Here is a 14,669-nt window from a genome sequence, read left to right on the forward strand (position 1 = left end):
GTCCAAGTTCTTATGGACCAAAACTCAGTCAGAACCGCAGTTTCACCTCAAAGTTAGAAAAATACACTTTATGTCTTTGAGGAGATTAAGCCATTCATTTATAAAACACAGCTTTGAAATGTTCTCTAAAACTGAGTGTTTCTATATATAAAAAATATAACTTCTTCCATTCTATTCCTTTCAAAATAAAACACATACTGTGTTTAATCAGATCATCCAGCTGCAATAGATTTACTTCAGTTAAAAGTGCAAGAAACTTGAGATTTTCTGTTATTATGACTTTTGTGTTCCTTCAACCTGACAAGATTAGTGTAGAATCCAAATTATTTTAAAATCTTTACATGTAAATCCAATAAGAAAATGTCACTGATTATAAACCTCTCTGACAGTAGATTAAACCTATCACTATAATTTTTAAAAGTTAGGCCTATCTGACATGTCAAAAATCTAAACGTAAATGAATTAATTAGTTAAGTTTGAAGTTTTCTTCAAAACCAGAGAGCCACAATGGAGGAATAAAGGCGCTGCATGTGGCCTCAGGTTGGAGAGCCCTGGTATAGACTGTTGAACCCTCATCTTTAGAGTGGCTTAGGTTGGGTTTTTCCATTCATACTTATGGCTTTATAATACACAAAATGACAACAAATGTCAGATTGTTTATATCTTTATAATAACCCAATGGCTTCAAATTCTGTCAAGTTGGCGACACTCATAGAGCTTTAAATGAGCTCTTCAAAAGTCAATGGATCTCATGACTGTACCATTAGAATTTCCAATTATTAGTCTGAAAAGTGGAAAGAAAATGAGGGCTAAACAATATGAAAACTGTGTTTTCCCATTAGAGTGCAGACTTAGTGGTTTGGTATCTTGGAGGGAAATTGTCTTTTTTGGTGCACTTTTACCCTTGTTTCCCTCGTTTTTTGGTCATGTCATACTACTGTCTGAACAATGATAGATGAAGGGGAGCTTACTCCCACCATCCTAACCTCCTGAATTAACCATTTTACACTGGAGCATTTAGCGTCAGTGTTGACAGTCTTTCAACTACGGAAACTCTTCAACTATTGACGCATGTCCAGCTGATTCAGAAGCTGAGAAAGCAGCCTTTACTATTAAATAGTGTTGCATAGAAATGCAATACCATATGAAATTCCACCTTTCTCGGTGTAAGAGTTAGCTGATCACAGAGGTCATCAAATATTTACGGTGAGTCAAAGAGCGTGAGTTATTTAGGTGACGTCTCTGGTGTTAAAGGGTTAACCATCAAGCATGTTTTTTTTAACAGGTTTGCATTACTGAAAGAAGGTTGGTGGTGTATCTTTCCTTTTATGTTTAAGCCTTGTGCTATCTTATGGGGTCCAAATAGCTTACAAACTCTCACAACCCCAAGCTAACGTTAGCCTAGCAAGAAAACTTTCAGTAATATCCAAGTTATCCCCCAGCTGTACAGTTTTGAGCCAGAAAGCAGCTCAGATGAGGAAGACAAAGACGTTTATGGATCCATTTGTCTGCAAAGTGAGGAGTTGGAGCAGAGCTGGGCGATTTTTGTCCACCAGTGGTAGTTTCTGACACAAATCTGAGTTTTTTCAAACGGCAGATTTTTGTCTGCCCCTGAGCCAACACGATTTGAATAAAGGAATACTAAGAAATGCAGATTTAATATTAGAATATTTTATTTATGTCCAAAATTTTCATTGGAGTTGGTCTTTAAAGTAAGTGCAGCAGATGAACGTTTGTTTTGTTTTCAACAAGACATTTAAAAGCTTGAATAGTCACCACCTGTACACGCTCCACACCGTGGTACTCGCAGTCCCCCCTCCCTCCGGTTCAGGCTGAACGTTTCATGCAGGGACCAGGATAAAGACTCCACAGTTGCTGGGTCATCATATACAGCTGACTGCCGCTGTGCAGACAGCTCTGTGTTGAGACTATCATCATCATTATCAGCCCCATTACACTAATGGAGGAGTCCTGCCACTGACATTAATACAGGCCATTTGCAGGCTGTGATAAAATCAGTCTTTAGATGGGGGCTGGGGGGAGTGGGGGTGTCACATTCAACAGCAGCACAGAGCTGTGATATCACTGCTTGTAAGGCCACTTCTTTCGTGGTTATCGTTTGACATTTGAACAATGAACAGGCCATCAAATGGGAGGCGGAGCGTGACATCTATCTGACTACATCTTCGGTTAGTGGATTATTTTTGTGTGAAATGGTACATAGAAGAACTCGACACGTTTAATCCAGATCAGACTTTTTATGCAAAGTTCCCTCAAACGTACACTGTATGTTGCATCACATATTTACTATAACAGACATAACCCAGTCACCTCATTCATTATTTTATTATTTAATGTTCGTAAGTCTGATGTTACGTACACACAAATATTTGCTCGTTCAATACACGGTTTCATGAACACCTTTTTAGCATACGGTATTCACACCGGACAAGTAGAAAATATCGGGGCTTCTTCTATTTTTGTTTTTCAACTGTTTTTAAGCGCTGGTCTGATCATGTTCATTGTGCGTTCAGTAAATACCCAAATTGTACATAGAGCCCTAGAAATGATTTAAAGTCCCCCTACAACAGTTTTTTTTTTTATTTTCTTGAGACGTTCCCAGTGGATTTGAATTAGGACTTTGAAGTTTTTAACAAAAATTCCACATCCTAAATGTCTTAAAAAGCCATTGTTCCTGTTGATCTAATTAAAATACGAGCGGATAATGCGACCACTCGCAACTCTGTCCAGTTGAAAAATGTCTCTTTTTCCGTAAATAATCAAATAATTATTGACGTTGCTGTGACCAATAAATCCAATCCAGATTCCTTTGGAAAATAATGAAAGCTAACATCAGTATGGCCTTTCACTGAATTACAATCCTTTAAAGCACAGAAGTGGGACATTATATTATCTTTTCTGGCCCCTACAGCTGCATCCGGGTTAGCTAGCTACTGTGAAGTAAGCAAAGCTCAGGAATTCTAACGGAGTTTTTCTTGGGCATTGACTGACAACAACATAAAAGGAGAAGTACTCGGAAATGCAAACACGAAATGATTTCTTATTATATTTTTTCTATTTCAAAAGAAAAATGCCACACATACATGTTAAAAACTCAAAAATCATGATTTTCATTGGAGGGGGACTTAAAAAAATTGCGTAGTGATGCACAGATGTGAGGGTTTTGAACATGGAAACCTTAAACTGGTTTACCGGCAATTACGTTGACATTTCATTGAAATAGGTTGTTGCCGAGGATGTAGCCTGAGATCAGTGATCTGTCTGATTTTTTGGGAGTCCAACAGGGTTAAAGATGACCACTTCACGCTACCTCCTTGCACTTGAAAAAACCATGCTTGAAGCTAACCTGGATATTGGTTTTGAAGAGAGATTGTTAGCCTCCTGTCCTAAGTACCTGAGCTCCCACTCTGAGACCCCTTACGGATTTGATAGCAAAGGAACTTTTCTACCCTGGAATTGTCTTCAAATGACCTCTAGGCTATTTATTCTGCTTCGGAACTGCAATGTTCAGAATTAAAAGAAAAAGAGTGAAGCTGCACCTGGAAAAAGTGAAGAAAAAAAAGAGGCCTCAAGATTAACTCAAGGAGATGCACAACTCTTCTACCTCTATATCCTCAGAGTAAAAACAGAAGACAGCTCATCCGTGAGTTTAAGAGTTCCTCTGCATGATCTGCTTCCAAAACAGGAGCTGAAAGCTCACAAAGACAAAAGCTTAACAGTATTTCAGACTTTTAGTGCCACTCAGACAAATTGAAAGAGTCCGCTCACTCCGCTGCAGTGAAGATGTAAAAACTGATGCCTTGCTTCAAAGCGTATTTATACAGGCTGGAGATGTCCTGTTATGTTCCTAATTGTCTTTTTTATTTTTCATTAAGCTCTCCTTTGATAAACCTGTAAGTATAAATGAGATTCAAGAAATATAAATGAACACTAAAGAAATTTGTGAATAAAATAGAGCAGAAAGACTAATTTGATTTTTTTAAGTTCTGTAAAAAATATTTTTCCTATTATTGTTATCGTCATTTTTTTGGTGTACCCACATGTTACAACCCTGTGACAGATCTTTGTCATATGTTTTAGTATTTTGTGCTTACTTTGAATTCTGCATGTGAAATTTCCATGTACACAGTAGCTTCACTGTTATTCCAATTGAATATTTATGCACTGTTATGGTTTGGGTTTAAATTGGAGAAAAAAAACTATACAAATTTAAGGCTTTAGTCAAATTTCAAAAATAAAATATTTTGAAAAAAAATGAAAACATTTGATGGGATAGAGAGATTTGGTTGAGTGTTTTCAGTCCACAAAACACATGTAACTGCTAAAATGTGAGGTTGAACGGAGTAATTAAAGGGTAACCAAACCCTAAATAAACTTTATTTTTTGGCTGTTGACCTCTATAAAGGGGACTTTAAAAGTGTTGTCTGTTGGTCATTTCCAAATTTTTGACAAATTAAAATAAACTTGTTTAATTCTTGAAGATATAGTCAAAAACTCTCTGTGTGCTGCCCCCTACAGGTTAAATCGAGGTCAAACCATGATTGGTCAAACCATTTAAGTCCCACGTCATGATCTGCAGCTCCAGTAATGGTAACAGTTCTGCCCCCAAGCCCCACCCCTCTGACTGGATTTTCACATTTTGGCTGTGGGTGGACTCAGCCTCCAACTTCCCTGTTTGGTTACCCTTTTATTAATCCAGTGCCTGATGTTCACTTAATACAGTAAAGACATTTCTACCAAGTCAGTTCTACAAGATCCAGAGGTTCAGGAAACCAGCTCAGACTGTATCCACTCCAATGCTTTGCTCCTTTTTAATCACATTGGTCATGTCATTCCTGTGGAGAAACACGTTTTTGCCACTAACTGATTCTGCAAGTGATTCGTCCTAATAAGAGACGGAAACTAAGGTGCAACACATGTTGACATAACAGATGAAACTCATCGAGAAACACAATGAAACAGAACCCCATGAAAAAACAGTGACATGAAAGAACTCAAACCAAAGTGACGCAGTGACCTAGACAACAGACAGAGTGAGATGACGATGGTCTGATGATGAATAAGTCAAACCATAGAGCCAAACAAGCTGATGGACAAAAACCATAATCCTACATTTAAAGAGCAGCAATGATGATGACAAACTACAACAGGAGAAAACCATGTTGGGGGAATGTTAGCATACTTGAACAGACTGTAATATTTTAAGACACTCACTAGCAGAAAAAGAACAACTGAATTAAGCAAACCGAACCGAACCGAAGGCACAGATCCTCTCACTTTGAATGTATGAAGTCTGCTGAGGTTCCATGTTAACCGTGAACATAAAAAAGTCAAAATGATAAAACATCAATATTTGAAGCCTGACTTCAGCTGACTAAAGATGTCTGTCTGTTAGAACCAGTCGGATCAGAACTCCCGATTGAGATGAAACGTACACTAAAGACGAGGAGCTGACGGCCCGAATACATGAGCTGGGGAACTGATGAGGAAATGAAAGGAAGCTCTGCTGAAAGAAATCTAAACTAGGTGATGGAAAAAAAGCCTAAATGTCCCTTCAAACCAAAGAAGTTACAAGAAAAAGACCAAGTAAACAATGAGGAGGAACATCTCAAAACCAGAAAAAAAACACTAACCACTAACTACAGCTAATCTGCTAATGAAAGATCTAGATCACAAGAGGTTATTGTTCTCCTTTTGACATATCAAGTCAGGGGTCGCCACAGAGAATCAGCTTCCATCGATCCACACATTTGTAAGTTTTACTCCGGACGCCCTTCCTGACACAGGCATGTATTTTATCCCGACTTGGGACTGGCACAGGGAGACCCAGACTCCACTCTATTGTAAGAGGTAAACAGCTTGAATGGTCCATCTCTATTTAGCTTTTAAGTTTAACTGGCCACAAGAGAAAATCAAGTTGGTTAGTATGAATCCAACCTTAGAAATCTAACTTAAAAACCTTTAGAAGATATTCTCAGAGTAATAAAGGCTTTTGAGCTGCCAGATTTCACTCGTTTTAAGCTAATTTAGACTTTTCTTCATTGGGGATTACCAGTGTCACCATTTACATTGTTTACTGTGTTTCTCTGCGATCAAAGTGTCTGGAAGAGTCAAAATAGCCTGAAGCTTGACCTTGATGAAGTGGGCAAAACTGCTCATCAGATCTTCTCGACAGTATCTGGAGACGACTGACAGGAACTGTAATGTAGTCAGAGCACAAGAGTAATGGCAACAGACAGCAGGGACAGGACAAGAAAAGAGGGGAAACAGGAACAGATGGAGACAGATAGCACAGGAGGGAAATGAGATCTAGAAGAAAGAGAGAGGAAGAAAGGGAGAGGAAGACTGATGGATTGACTGAAGGAGGAGATAAGAAAAAGAAGATACAATGACAAAGGAGAGGAGAATGAGGGTGGTCTGCTGTCTTAGACTGGAAGTATTTACTGTGATTTGGGCTCATCTTCCAGTTTTAAAACCAGATGGATTTGAAACAGTGACCGTGAAAAAGATGAACAAAATCTTGGAATGATTTTAAGATTTATTGTAAGATTTATGGACATCACAGGGTTTGATGGATTTGACTCCCTGAACTCTTTTGATACAGAAAATAGCAAGGCTGACAATTGAATTAACACACATACAGTACTGAGGCAGTTGTACCACTTATCTATTCGTGCTCAAACCTAAAATCTAATTTTTAGAAACAGTAACCTCTTTAAAGCTACTGTAAATTATATCTCACCGTAGAGGTGAGAAGTCTTAAAGTTCTTAAACTTGAAACTTTTTACATTAAAGTGAATAAAGACCAACATGGGTGTATAGGACAACACCTTGTGGTTACTTGATAAACTAATTTCACTCGTGTTCCTTTAGTTTCCAAATGTGTAAAGAGTTGCCCGTTGGGTGGCATACACCGACCAATGCAACAATAGTTTCAATTTAAAGAGGGAAAAAAGTTTTAACTGAACCTACCTTACACCACTAAAATCCCTAAATCTGTATCAAAACGTATTAGTAACCTTATTTTGTTACAGATAAAAGTAAAACATCACTTTTGTAATAAATAACTCAACACTGTGTCTGAGTTTGGTGTTTGTATCGAAATCTGTTTTACATGAAACACTATGTGGCGTGAAAAGGTTGTCGAGTGTGTCATCCAGAACTTTATCTTCAGAAACAAAGTCCTTTTCTCACCAAGAGCCACTTCTGAATGTGTAAAGCGAACACTGCACCACAAATCAATGTATTTTTTAAAATGCAGGACATAATGAAAGAAGCTGCTGGAGTGGAATTTGAATTCAATAGCAACACCAGGCAGGCTTGTCTTGAAGTAAAACTGCTTCTTGTTAAATTTCCTCCTCTGATGGGGAGTAATGGGGGCATCCTGTCCTTTAGACCAAAAAAAGCTTTTTGTCTCCAGGTTACCTGAAAGAGAAAGAGAAGCGCAGAGTGCAGAGAGGACTCCGAGGTAAAAACTGCGTAGGGCCAAAGGAGGAAAAGTGCTCATGATGAATGAGAAGGAAAAAAAAGTGTGTGTCAGTGTGTGTTTGTGCACACAGACTCAAACTCTGTTTCCCCACAGCTCTGGATCAGCGCTTTCCAAAGAGCACCTCCATTTAGCCTCATTAGAAATGCAAAGCAGGCCAATTAACAGCGCAGTGTGCAGGAAGTGACATGTTCCACCTGAAGAATCCCAGAGACATCAATGTTTCCTGTTAGCCATAAATCATGCCCATGGGCATCTGTGTGTGTGTGTGTGTGTGTGTGTGTGGATTTAAACACAACCCTATAGGCTCACTCAATGCTGCACATTTAAATGAATCGGATGAAATCTGCTGACTCAAAAAACATTTCAGTCTTTACATCCTGTGCAGCATGTTCTAAAATTGATATTGGCAACAGCATTCAGCATTTAGACTTAAAGAATATTGCTGTGTTAACTCTGGGCATGTTCAAGAACACTCTTTTAGAGTGTTTTTGAACTTGTGTTTAGCATATTGTGTTCACACTGGATGAGGGGGGAGGGGCTTCTTCTGTGATGCAAATCTGGTGAATCTTGCTCCAGGCTTTTTCTTTCAAAACTCTATTCCAGTACATGAAAGACTTGGTGTCATATAATTCCAGCACAAACCGTAATTATTAATTTCTCCTCTATGATCAATTTTCAAACGGTTGGGACTTCCAGGACTTAAAGCAGAGACCATTCACACGTCACTACCAAATCCAACTCCCAGACTGGTCAAAATTTGACCTGGTTTAACAAACGTCCCGTTCACTGGCCACATGAATCAAATCGTCATTAAATGGTCCTACAAACTTGCGTAGCGACCCATGAATGGAATAGATTTTGAGCATAGAAGCCCAAACCGAGCATTTACATGTACAGCATTTACGTAGATTTTATATTTAAAGTGGTCGCTTGACTGCATGTTAATGAGGGCAATATGAATGTAGTATAAGATTGGACCAGCCAGAGCCACCTCAACTTGGTCATCCTTGAACCGACACCTTAACGTGGTAGAGGCTTGGAGGCGAGCGCTTGGTGGGCTGGGGCTCCTCCCATGGACCCCGGTCAGGTCCAGGCTGAAAGAGCAACGCGGGGTCCCTCTCCAGTGGGACCACCGCCTGCAGGAGGGCCCAGAAGGCGCCAGTGAAATGTGGTTTGGGTGGCAGTTGAAGGCGAATGCATCAGCGGCTCAAACACAAGTCATGGAATTTAGCTTTTGGGAATTGGGAAGTACATTTCTAGAAGTATTTCTGAAGTATAGTAAAGACAAACTCATGGTTGTATCTCAGTGCTCTAGTTTCACCTTTACAGCACTGACAAGCTAGCTCTGAACAGCAGCTTAGTGCTGTATGAGGGTGTCAAGAGTCTATTAAAAAATAATATTTTAACAGACAGTTGCTCCTCTGGGTGCAATCCATCTGTTGGAGATGGACTTTTATTTTTTTTTGGACGAAGGGATGGTTTACAAAACTGCAGCACTCTTACTACAAAAGCAGATCCCTTAGAAATAAGTGAAAAATGATTACCCCATTAGTCAAGTCAAGGCCCGGGGGCCGTATCTGGCCCCCTCAGTGATTATATTCAGCCCTTAAGATCATTTTTTAAAATTGTTTATTAATGGCCTAATGTTATCTTGCGCTCATTTCTGACTTGTCTAGAGCTGCCAGGAAAGAGGTCTAGAGGAAGACCAAAGAGGAGGTTTATGGATGCAGTGAATGAAGACATGAAGGTGGCTGGTGTTAGAGTGGAGGATGCTGAAGACAGGCTTAGATGGAGGAAACTGATTCGCTGTGGCGACCCCTGAAGGGAAAAGCTGAAAGGAAAAGAAGAAGAAGAAGAAAATATTGAAATTTATTTAAGGTTTAAATTGATTTATTTTTGAGTAATAATCCTGCCTTTTTATTATTCATAATTAAGTTAAAAAGTTAAGGTTTTAAAAATTAAAAAATTGCCATTCTGCTACGTTTTTGGATTATTTCGGCAATTACTAAGACTTTTTAGGCTATTTTGGAGTTTAGCTAATATTTCAGCTACATCGCAGCTGTTTTGGCTAATTTAGGCTTTTTTAAATTATTTTTTTTACTTTTTGGAGTTTAGCTAATATATCAGCTACATGCTAGCTTTTTCAGCTAATTTGGGCTTTTTTCAGTTTTTAGGATAATTTGAAGTTTAGCTATATTTTTTTAGCTACATGCTAGCTGTTTTGGCTAACCTATTCTTTTTTTTTGTTTTTAAGGCTAATTTGGCATTTAGCTAATATTTTAGCTGGCTATCAGCTTCAGTGTTTTCAGCTATTAGCTTCAGTGTTTTTAGCTATCAATTTTGGAATCTTCAGCTATCAGCACTAGCATCTTCAGCGACCAAATTCAGCTTGTAGCATTCACACCAGCATTATTTGCATTGCTAATGCTATATTTCTAGTTTATAGTTATGTTATAAAGTTACGTTTTAAAGTTTTTAAAATTTAGTTTTAGAGTGTTTAATAAATGTTAATCCTGTTCGGCCGTGACCTAAGGTGTGTTTTGGATTTGGCCCCTTGTGCGATTGAGTTTGACATCCCTGCTCTATGATGTGTTTTCTCTAACTAGGATTATGTTGCTATAGAAAAACATACTTGATAAGATGATTTCTTTCTTAAAAGACTAAAAAGAAGATCATTTGTCTTGTAACAAAGTTCTTTTACTTTCTGAAAAATTCGTTTTTGCAGCAAAAATAAAACCTCACATTACCGACAGTAACCTGGGCAGGAAACCTTTTCGGCTGTGTTGGCATTTCTGCACATCACTGCGCTTCATTACAGGAGAAAGCATCCGCCCTCTCAGTGCAACAGAGAAATGTTAATCAGCATTCAGCTGCCACCGTGGGCACAGAGCTGCATTCAGGTCTTCAATAAAGCAGTTCTAAGGTGAAGTGGATTGCTGCTCAAGCTCACCATCGAACACCCCCCTAGAGAAGCCGCTAAGAGAAGACAGCAGTTAATCAATTCATCTGTGTGCCGTTTTGACTAAAACTGTATGGAGAACTGACAACAGCAGCTGAAGAAATCGAGTTAGTTGACTTGAAGGCTCGAGTGTGAGCCTCATTCTGGAGGCCAAGAAAGCAACACAGATTTAATTAAGGAGAAGCCGAAAGGAAAGCAGGAGAGACAACAAAACTATTATCGAGATGGGAACAATCAGGGCTAGAAACGGACGGAAAACAGACGCGTTCACACGTGAAGAGGGAAACTAATGCGCACTAACTGGAACCAATCAGAGTAGATCGAGCCAGAAGGAAAGAAAGGTCAGACAGCACAGAAAAAAAACAGGCAGGAAATTCACTACAACCATTTATCACGATCACAAAAACCCACAGAAAAGATTTTAAAAAGATTCAATAATGGATGCTGTAAATGAAGTTTCATCTGATGATGTGTTTCCTTCCTGTCCCTTTGCAGGTGTTGGTTTGGCACACTCGCACAGAGAAACCTCACCTCGCCAATGAGCCCAAACACCGAAAAGACTCGGTGGTCATCGAGGTGTGATCGTTCCACTAACAGCAAAGACCTTTTCTGTCACGGAGGACGGACTTGGTGGAACGGGCCGCCTCGGATTGTGTTCACCACACAGACTGGAAGAGCTCACACCATCGTTTTCAATGCACTGATATTTGAACTGAACCAGAAGTGTAAAATATCCAGTTTTAAAAAGATTATTCTAATTTTTTTTTAAATGTCTCCGCGTATGAAGTCCCATGATAAATCGGTACTGCTTATATTCAAAGACTCAAGACAAAATGGACTCATCTGCTGCATCCCGACTCCTTTGTTCTCTGTGTGTTATTGTTGTCTGAATACAGCAGGTTTGAAGCTTGTTGGAGGACTGGAGGGAATTAAGGAGTTGAACATTTAGCAAACAAATTTGTCTCTATAAAGAAAATATTTACGTCTCAAACTTGATGGTAAAACTTTTTCACATTTTTGGAATTAGATATAGTTTACTCAGCATGCTAAACACCAAAGTGGTCTCTCACTGGGAAGTGACAGCTAGTGATTAGATAATATGTAAACTAGAATCAATTTTTTATTGAAGCCACATTTAACGGGCCTTTCTTAAGCAAAATTTACTTATTTGAGCTGTTAAGTGTTTTAGTTCCTCATGAAAAAACCCTCTAAAGTGGGATTTCTTCTCCTACCATGTTCTCTGAGCACTAGCCCCTCCCAATGCACGAAAATGAGTAGGTCCTCACCTTGTGATGTCACAAAGTGGTGAACAGCCCCTTCCAGGAAGAGTCTGCGGAAGCACCGCCCCCAGGCACACCTACATCCGTTGGTCAGCAAAACGTTTTTATTTTAGTGTCATTTTCATGTTTTTGTGGGTGAAACCCAGACATGCTGCCGAGGCCGGTTCCAGATTGATGTCATGAAATGGGCGGCACCCACAAGGAGGGAAAGGCGGAGCCTCAGAGATTGTCTTATTTCCAGGTAGTAAAAGTAGCTTGCAAAAATGACTTAATAAAAAATGTGTTCTTTTGTGTGCCAAAGATAATATATTATCATGTATATGGATATAGTTTACTCTGAAAAGAGCTTAGAATAGCATGATATAGGCCCCTACATTTATATTAATGAGCATCCTTTTAAGTTTTGGGCTAAATGTCCTTTGGGACATTTCATGCAACATGCCCAGTTGTGTGACATCCATGAACTCATAGTGATAGAGTCTCATTTATGTCTGCAGTCAGTAAAAATATATAGAAGAGAGCAGATTCCTATTCTTGGAAACAACATTATAATGTCTTCAAACTCTATTTTTTGGATTTCTTATTTATGTTAGGTTGAATCTGCAACACAAAACATATGAAATGTTCATAAAATAGAGTTTAGGTGGAATCCTAGATTTTTTTAACATGTTTTTTTATATATATGACACAAATATTAATGATAGATTCCTATTTTAGTCTCCAGTCACAGTTTTGTTTCCCAACACTTCACAAATTTTAGTCACTTTCTGATTCAATGAAACTAAATTAACGACAAACACTAGATTTAAGACGTCTGTCTGTTCATGATTGTGTGAGGATATGACTGAGCTCCAACAGCTCATGAGTGGCAGGACACACAATTGTAAAAGTGTATCCAAAAATCAATTTTCACCTAAAATCAGGATGCAAAAAAAAAAACAATCTCACCACTTACTGCTGAATTCACCTAGCAAGATTCCCAATTAGTTTCAAAGGCTCTGTAAATGTTTTCCTCTACTAAAACTCCAGCCTTCACTTTATATGGTGAAAAAAAACAGATTTTGTCAAGCTTTCACATAAACTTCAGTAGAAATCCTGAGGAAATTGAGTTTTTATGCTGTGCTGTAAAAGGGCAGCGCAATTTTCTCGATTTCATCGTAGCTTAAACTGATAAAGGTCAGCCTGAAGGTAAGAGATGCAGCCGGCTCAGGAGCCTCACGTACCAAACTCGGAGTGACTTCACGTCTAAAAGTGTGCACCTGAAAATCAAATACCCAGGTTTCTTTTTTGTGGTTTTTACATTTTAGAAATTTTCAGTCTCATTTTTCTTCTGTCATGGCATTTATACTCATGCTTACTCAAAAACGAATGTTAATACTTGTATGCTGGCGTCACTACTAAGAAAAAACTGCAAAGATGCTCAACATGACAGACTGTCAAACTTAAAACAATTTAAATCCACTGAAGTCTATTTCAATAGATACGTTTAAGTTCTTGAATTTAATAAAAGTATTCTTAATCTCCAATATTAAAGCAAAAGATTCTATTAAAACTACAAAAGTAAAAATAATTTAAAGTTATAGGCAAACACAATAAAATCATTTGATCTCATCAGATTTAACAATTAAATAAATCCCTATGAAAAAAAAAAAACTATTTAATTTCTTTAACAAAAAAACTGACCCAAAATGTTTGGTACCATCAGAACTCAACGACCTGCAGCACTTAATTCTGGGTTCAGGAGCAACATAAATGAATATTTTCTGTATAATATGTCTATATGCAAAAATGTTATTTATTCTTTCAGATGTTGATTTGCCCCATTTCCTCTAGCCTCACTTTTCAAATTATCTGTATAATAAGCCCATATTATCATGCCTCCACTTCTGTGCTTTACACTTATTTTGAGATGTTTCTACCTAAATGTTCTGTTTGGTTCTGATCTGAAGATGTTATTTTATAAGTTTTGTGGTTTTCTGCAATGTTGTGTACATATTTGTTGTTGTTTAATTTCTGTTTAAATGAAGTGTTTCTCCCAGTAAATTAAATGTGTCAGAGCGGCAAACTAACAAACAGCTGCTTTCATAGTGATGCCACAAATGTTATCTTTGTTATGACAGAAAAAAAAATAATCGCTGATGTAAAACATATGTTGCTGATATAAGATAAAACACTAAAACTCACAATTTTTCCAATCAGGTCTTTTCACAATTAATAAATGAGACTATAGCTTCATAAGAATAACTGGATGACTGAACACTTTGAACAGGACCTGATCAGGTCATCATGGGTTAGTGATCAAATGAACGACACAGATGGAGCATGTTACGTTGTATTATTTGTCTTTTTCAGAAGTTACCCTGAAGTGTTGCAGCAATTTCTGAGCCTTAGAACAATCTCCCCACATTTGTTCTCTTTGCCATCAGATGTACAAATAAAATATATATATATATCCAACAAGAGCTTAAAATATTTGTTTTATTTAAAATAAACTCATTCTGGAAGTGGAAAGTTTGCATGAAGTTTAAACTTTTTGTCATCTTACTACATTGTTGTCTGAGAGATTGTGTATTTGCACATCATTCATACATCTGACCTGTTATGCTTACTGTAATGAATCAAACGCTGGTGTCAAAGGTGGAGGTTTAATCGCCTCCTGGTTCTTCAATGTTTTGTAAATCTCCTTAAGACACTCCCAGCATGTCGTATATAACAAAGAGGAGCCTCCTTTGGCATCTTCTCATTTGGACTGTATTTGAAGTACATTATCCGATTTGGAGATGCTCCAGACGAGTAATATAACATCGCTGACAAGATTCCATTAATAATGCAGCTCAAAATGGGGCTGCAGATCTTTGAGCTGAGGAATGAGGAGGACTTAAGTGCTCTTAAGGAGAGCATCAGGCATGCTGACGGATGT

The 14,669-nt window shown here is 38.1% G+C and overlaps 1 protein-coding gene across 1 annotated transcript in view; it reads left to right on the plus strand.

Moving 5' to 3' along the window:
* Nucleotides 1-14,256, plus strand: part of b3gat2 (beta-1,3-glucuronyltransferase 2 (glucuronosyltransferase S)) — a 47,117-nt gene extending 32,861 nt beyond the window's left edge. The window contains exon 4 of the mRNA XM_024296687.2: nucleotides 10,965-14,256. Within this exon, the coding sequence (XP_024152455.1) occupies nucleotides 10,965-11,051 (87 nt within the window). The 3' untranslated portion in view covers nucleotides 11,052-14,256. The remainder of the gene's footprint in view (nucleotides 1-10,964) is intronic.
* The last annotated feature ends 413 nt before the right edge of the window (nucleotides 14,257-14,669 follow it).

Source organism: Oryzias melastigma, linkage group LG15 (assembly GCF_002922805.2).
Source record: "Oryzias melastigma strain HK-1 linkage group LG15, ASM292280v2, whole genome shotgun sequence".
Taxonomy (NCBI): domain Eukaryota; kingdom Metazoa; phylum Chordata; class Actinopteri; order Beloniformes; family Adrianichthyidae; genus Oryzias; species Oryzias melastigma.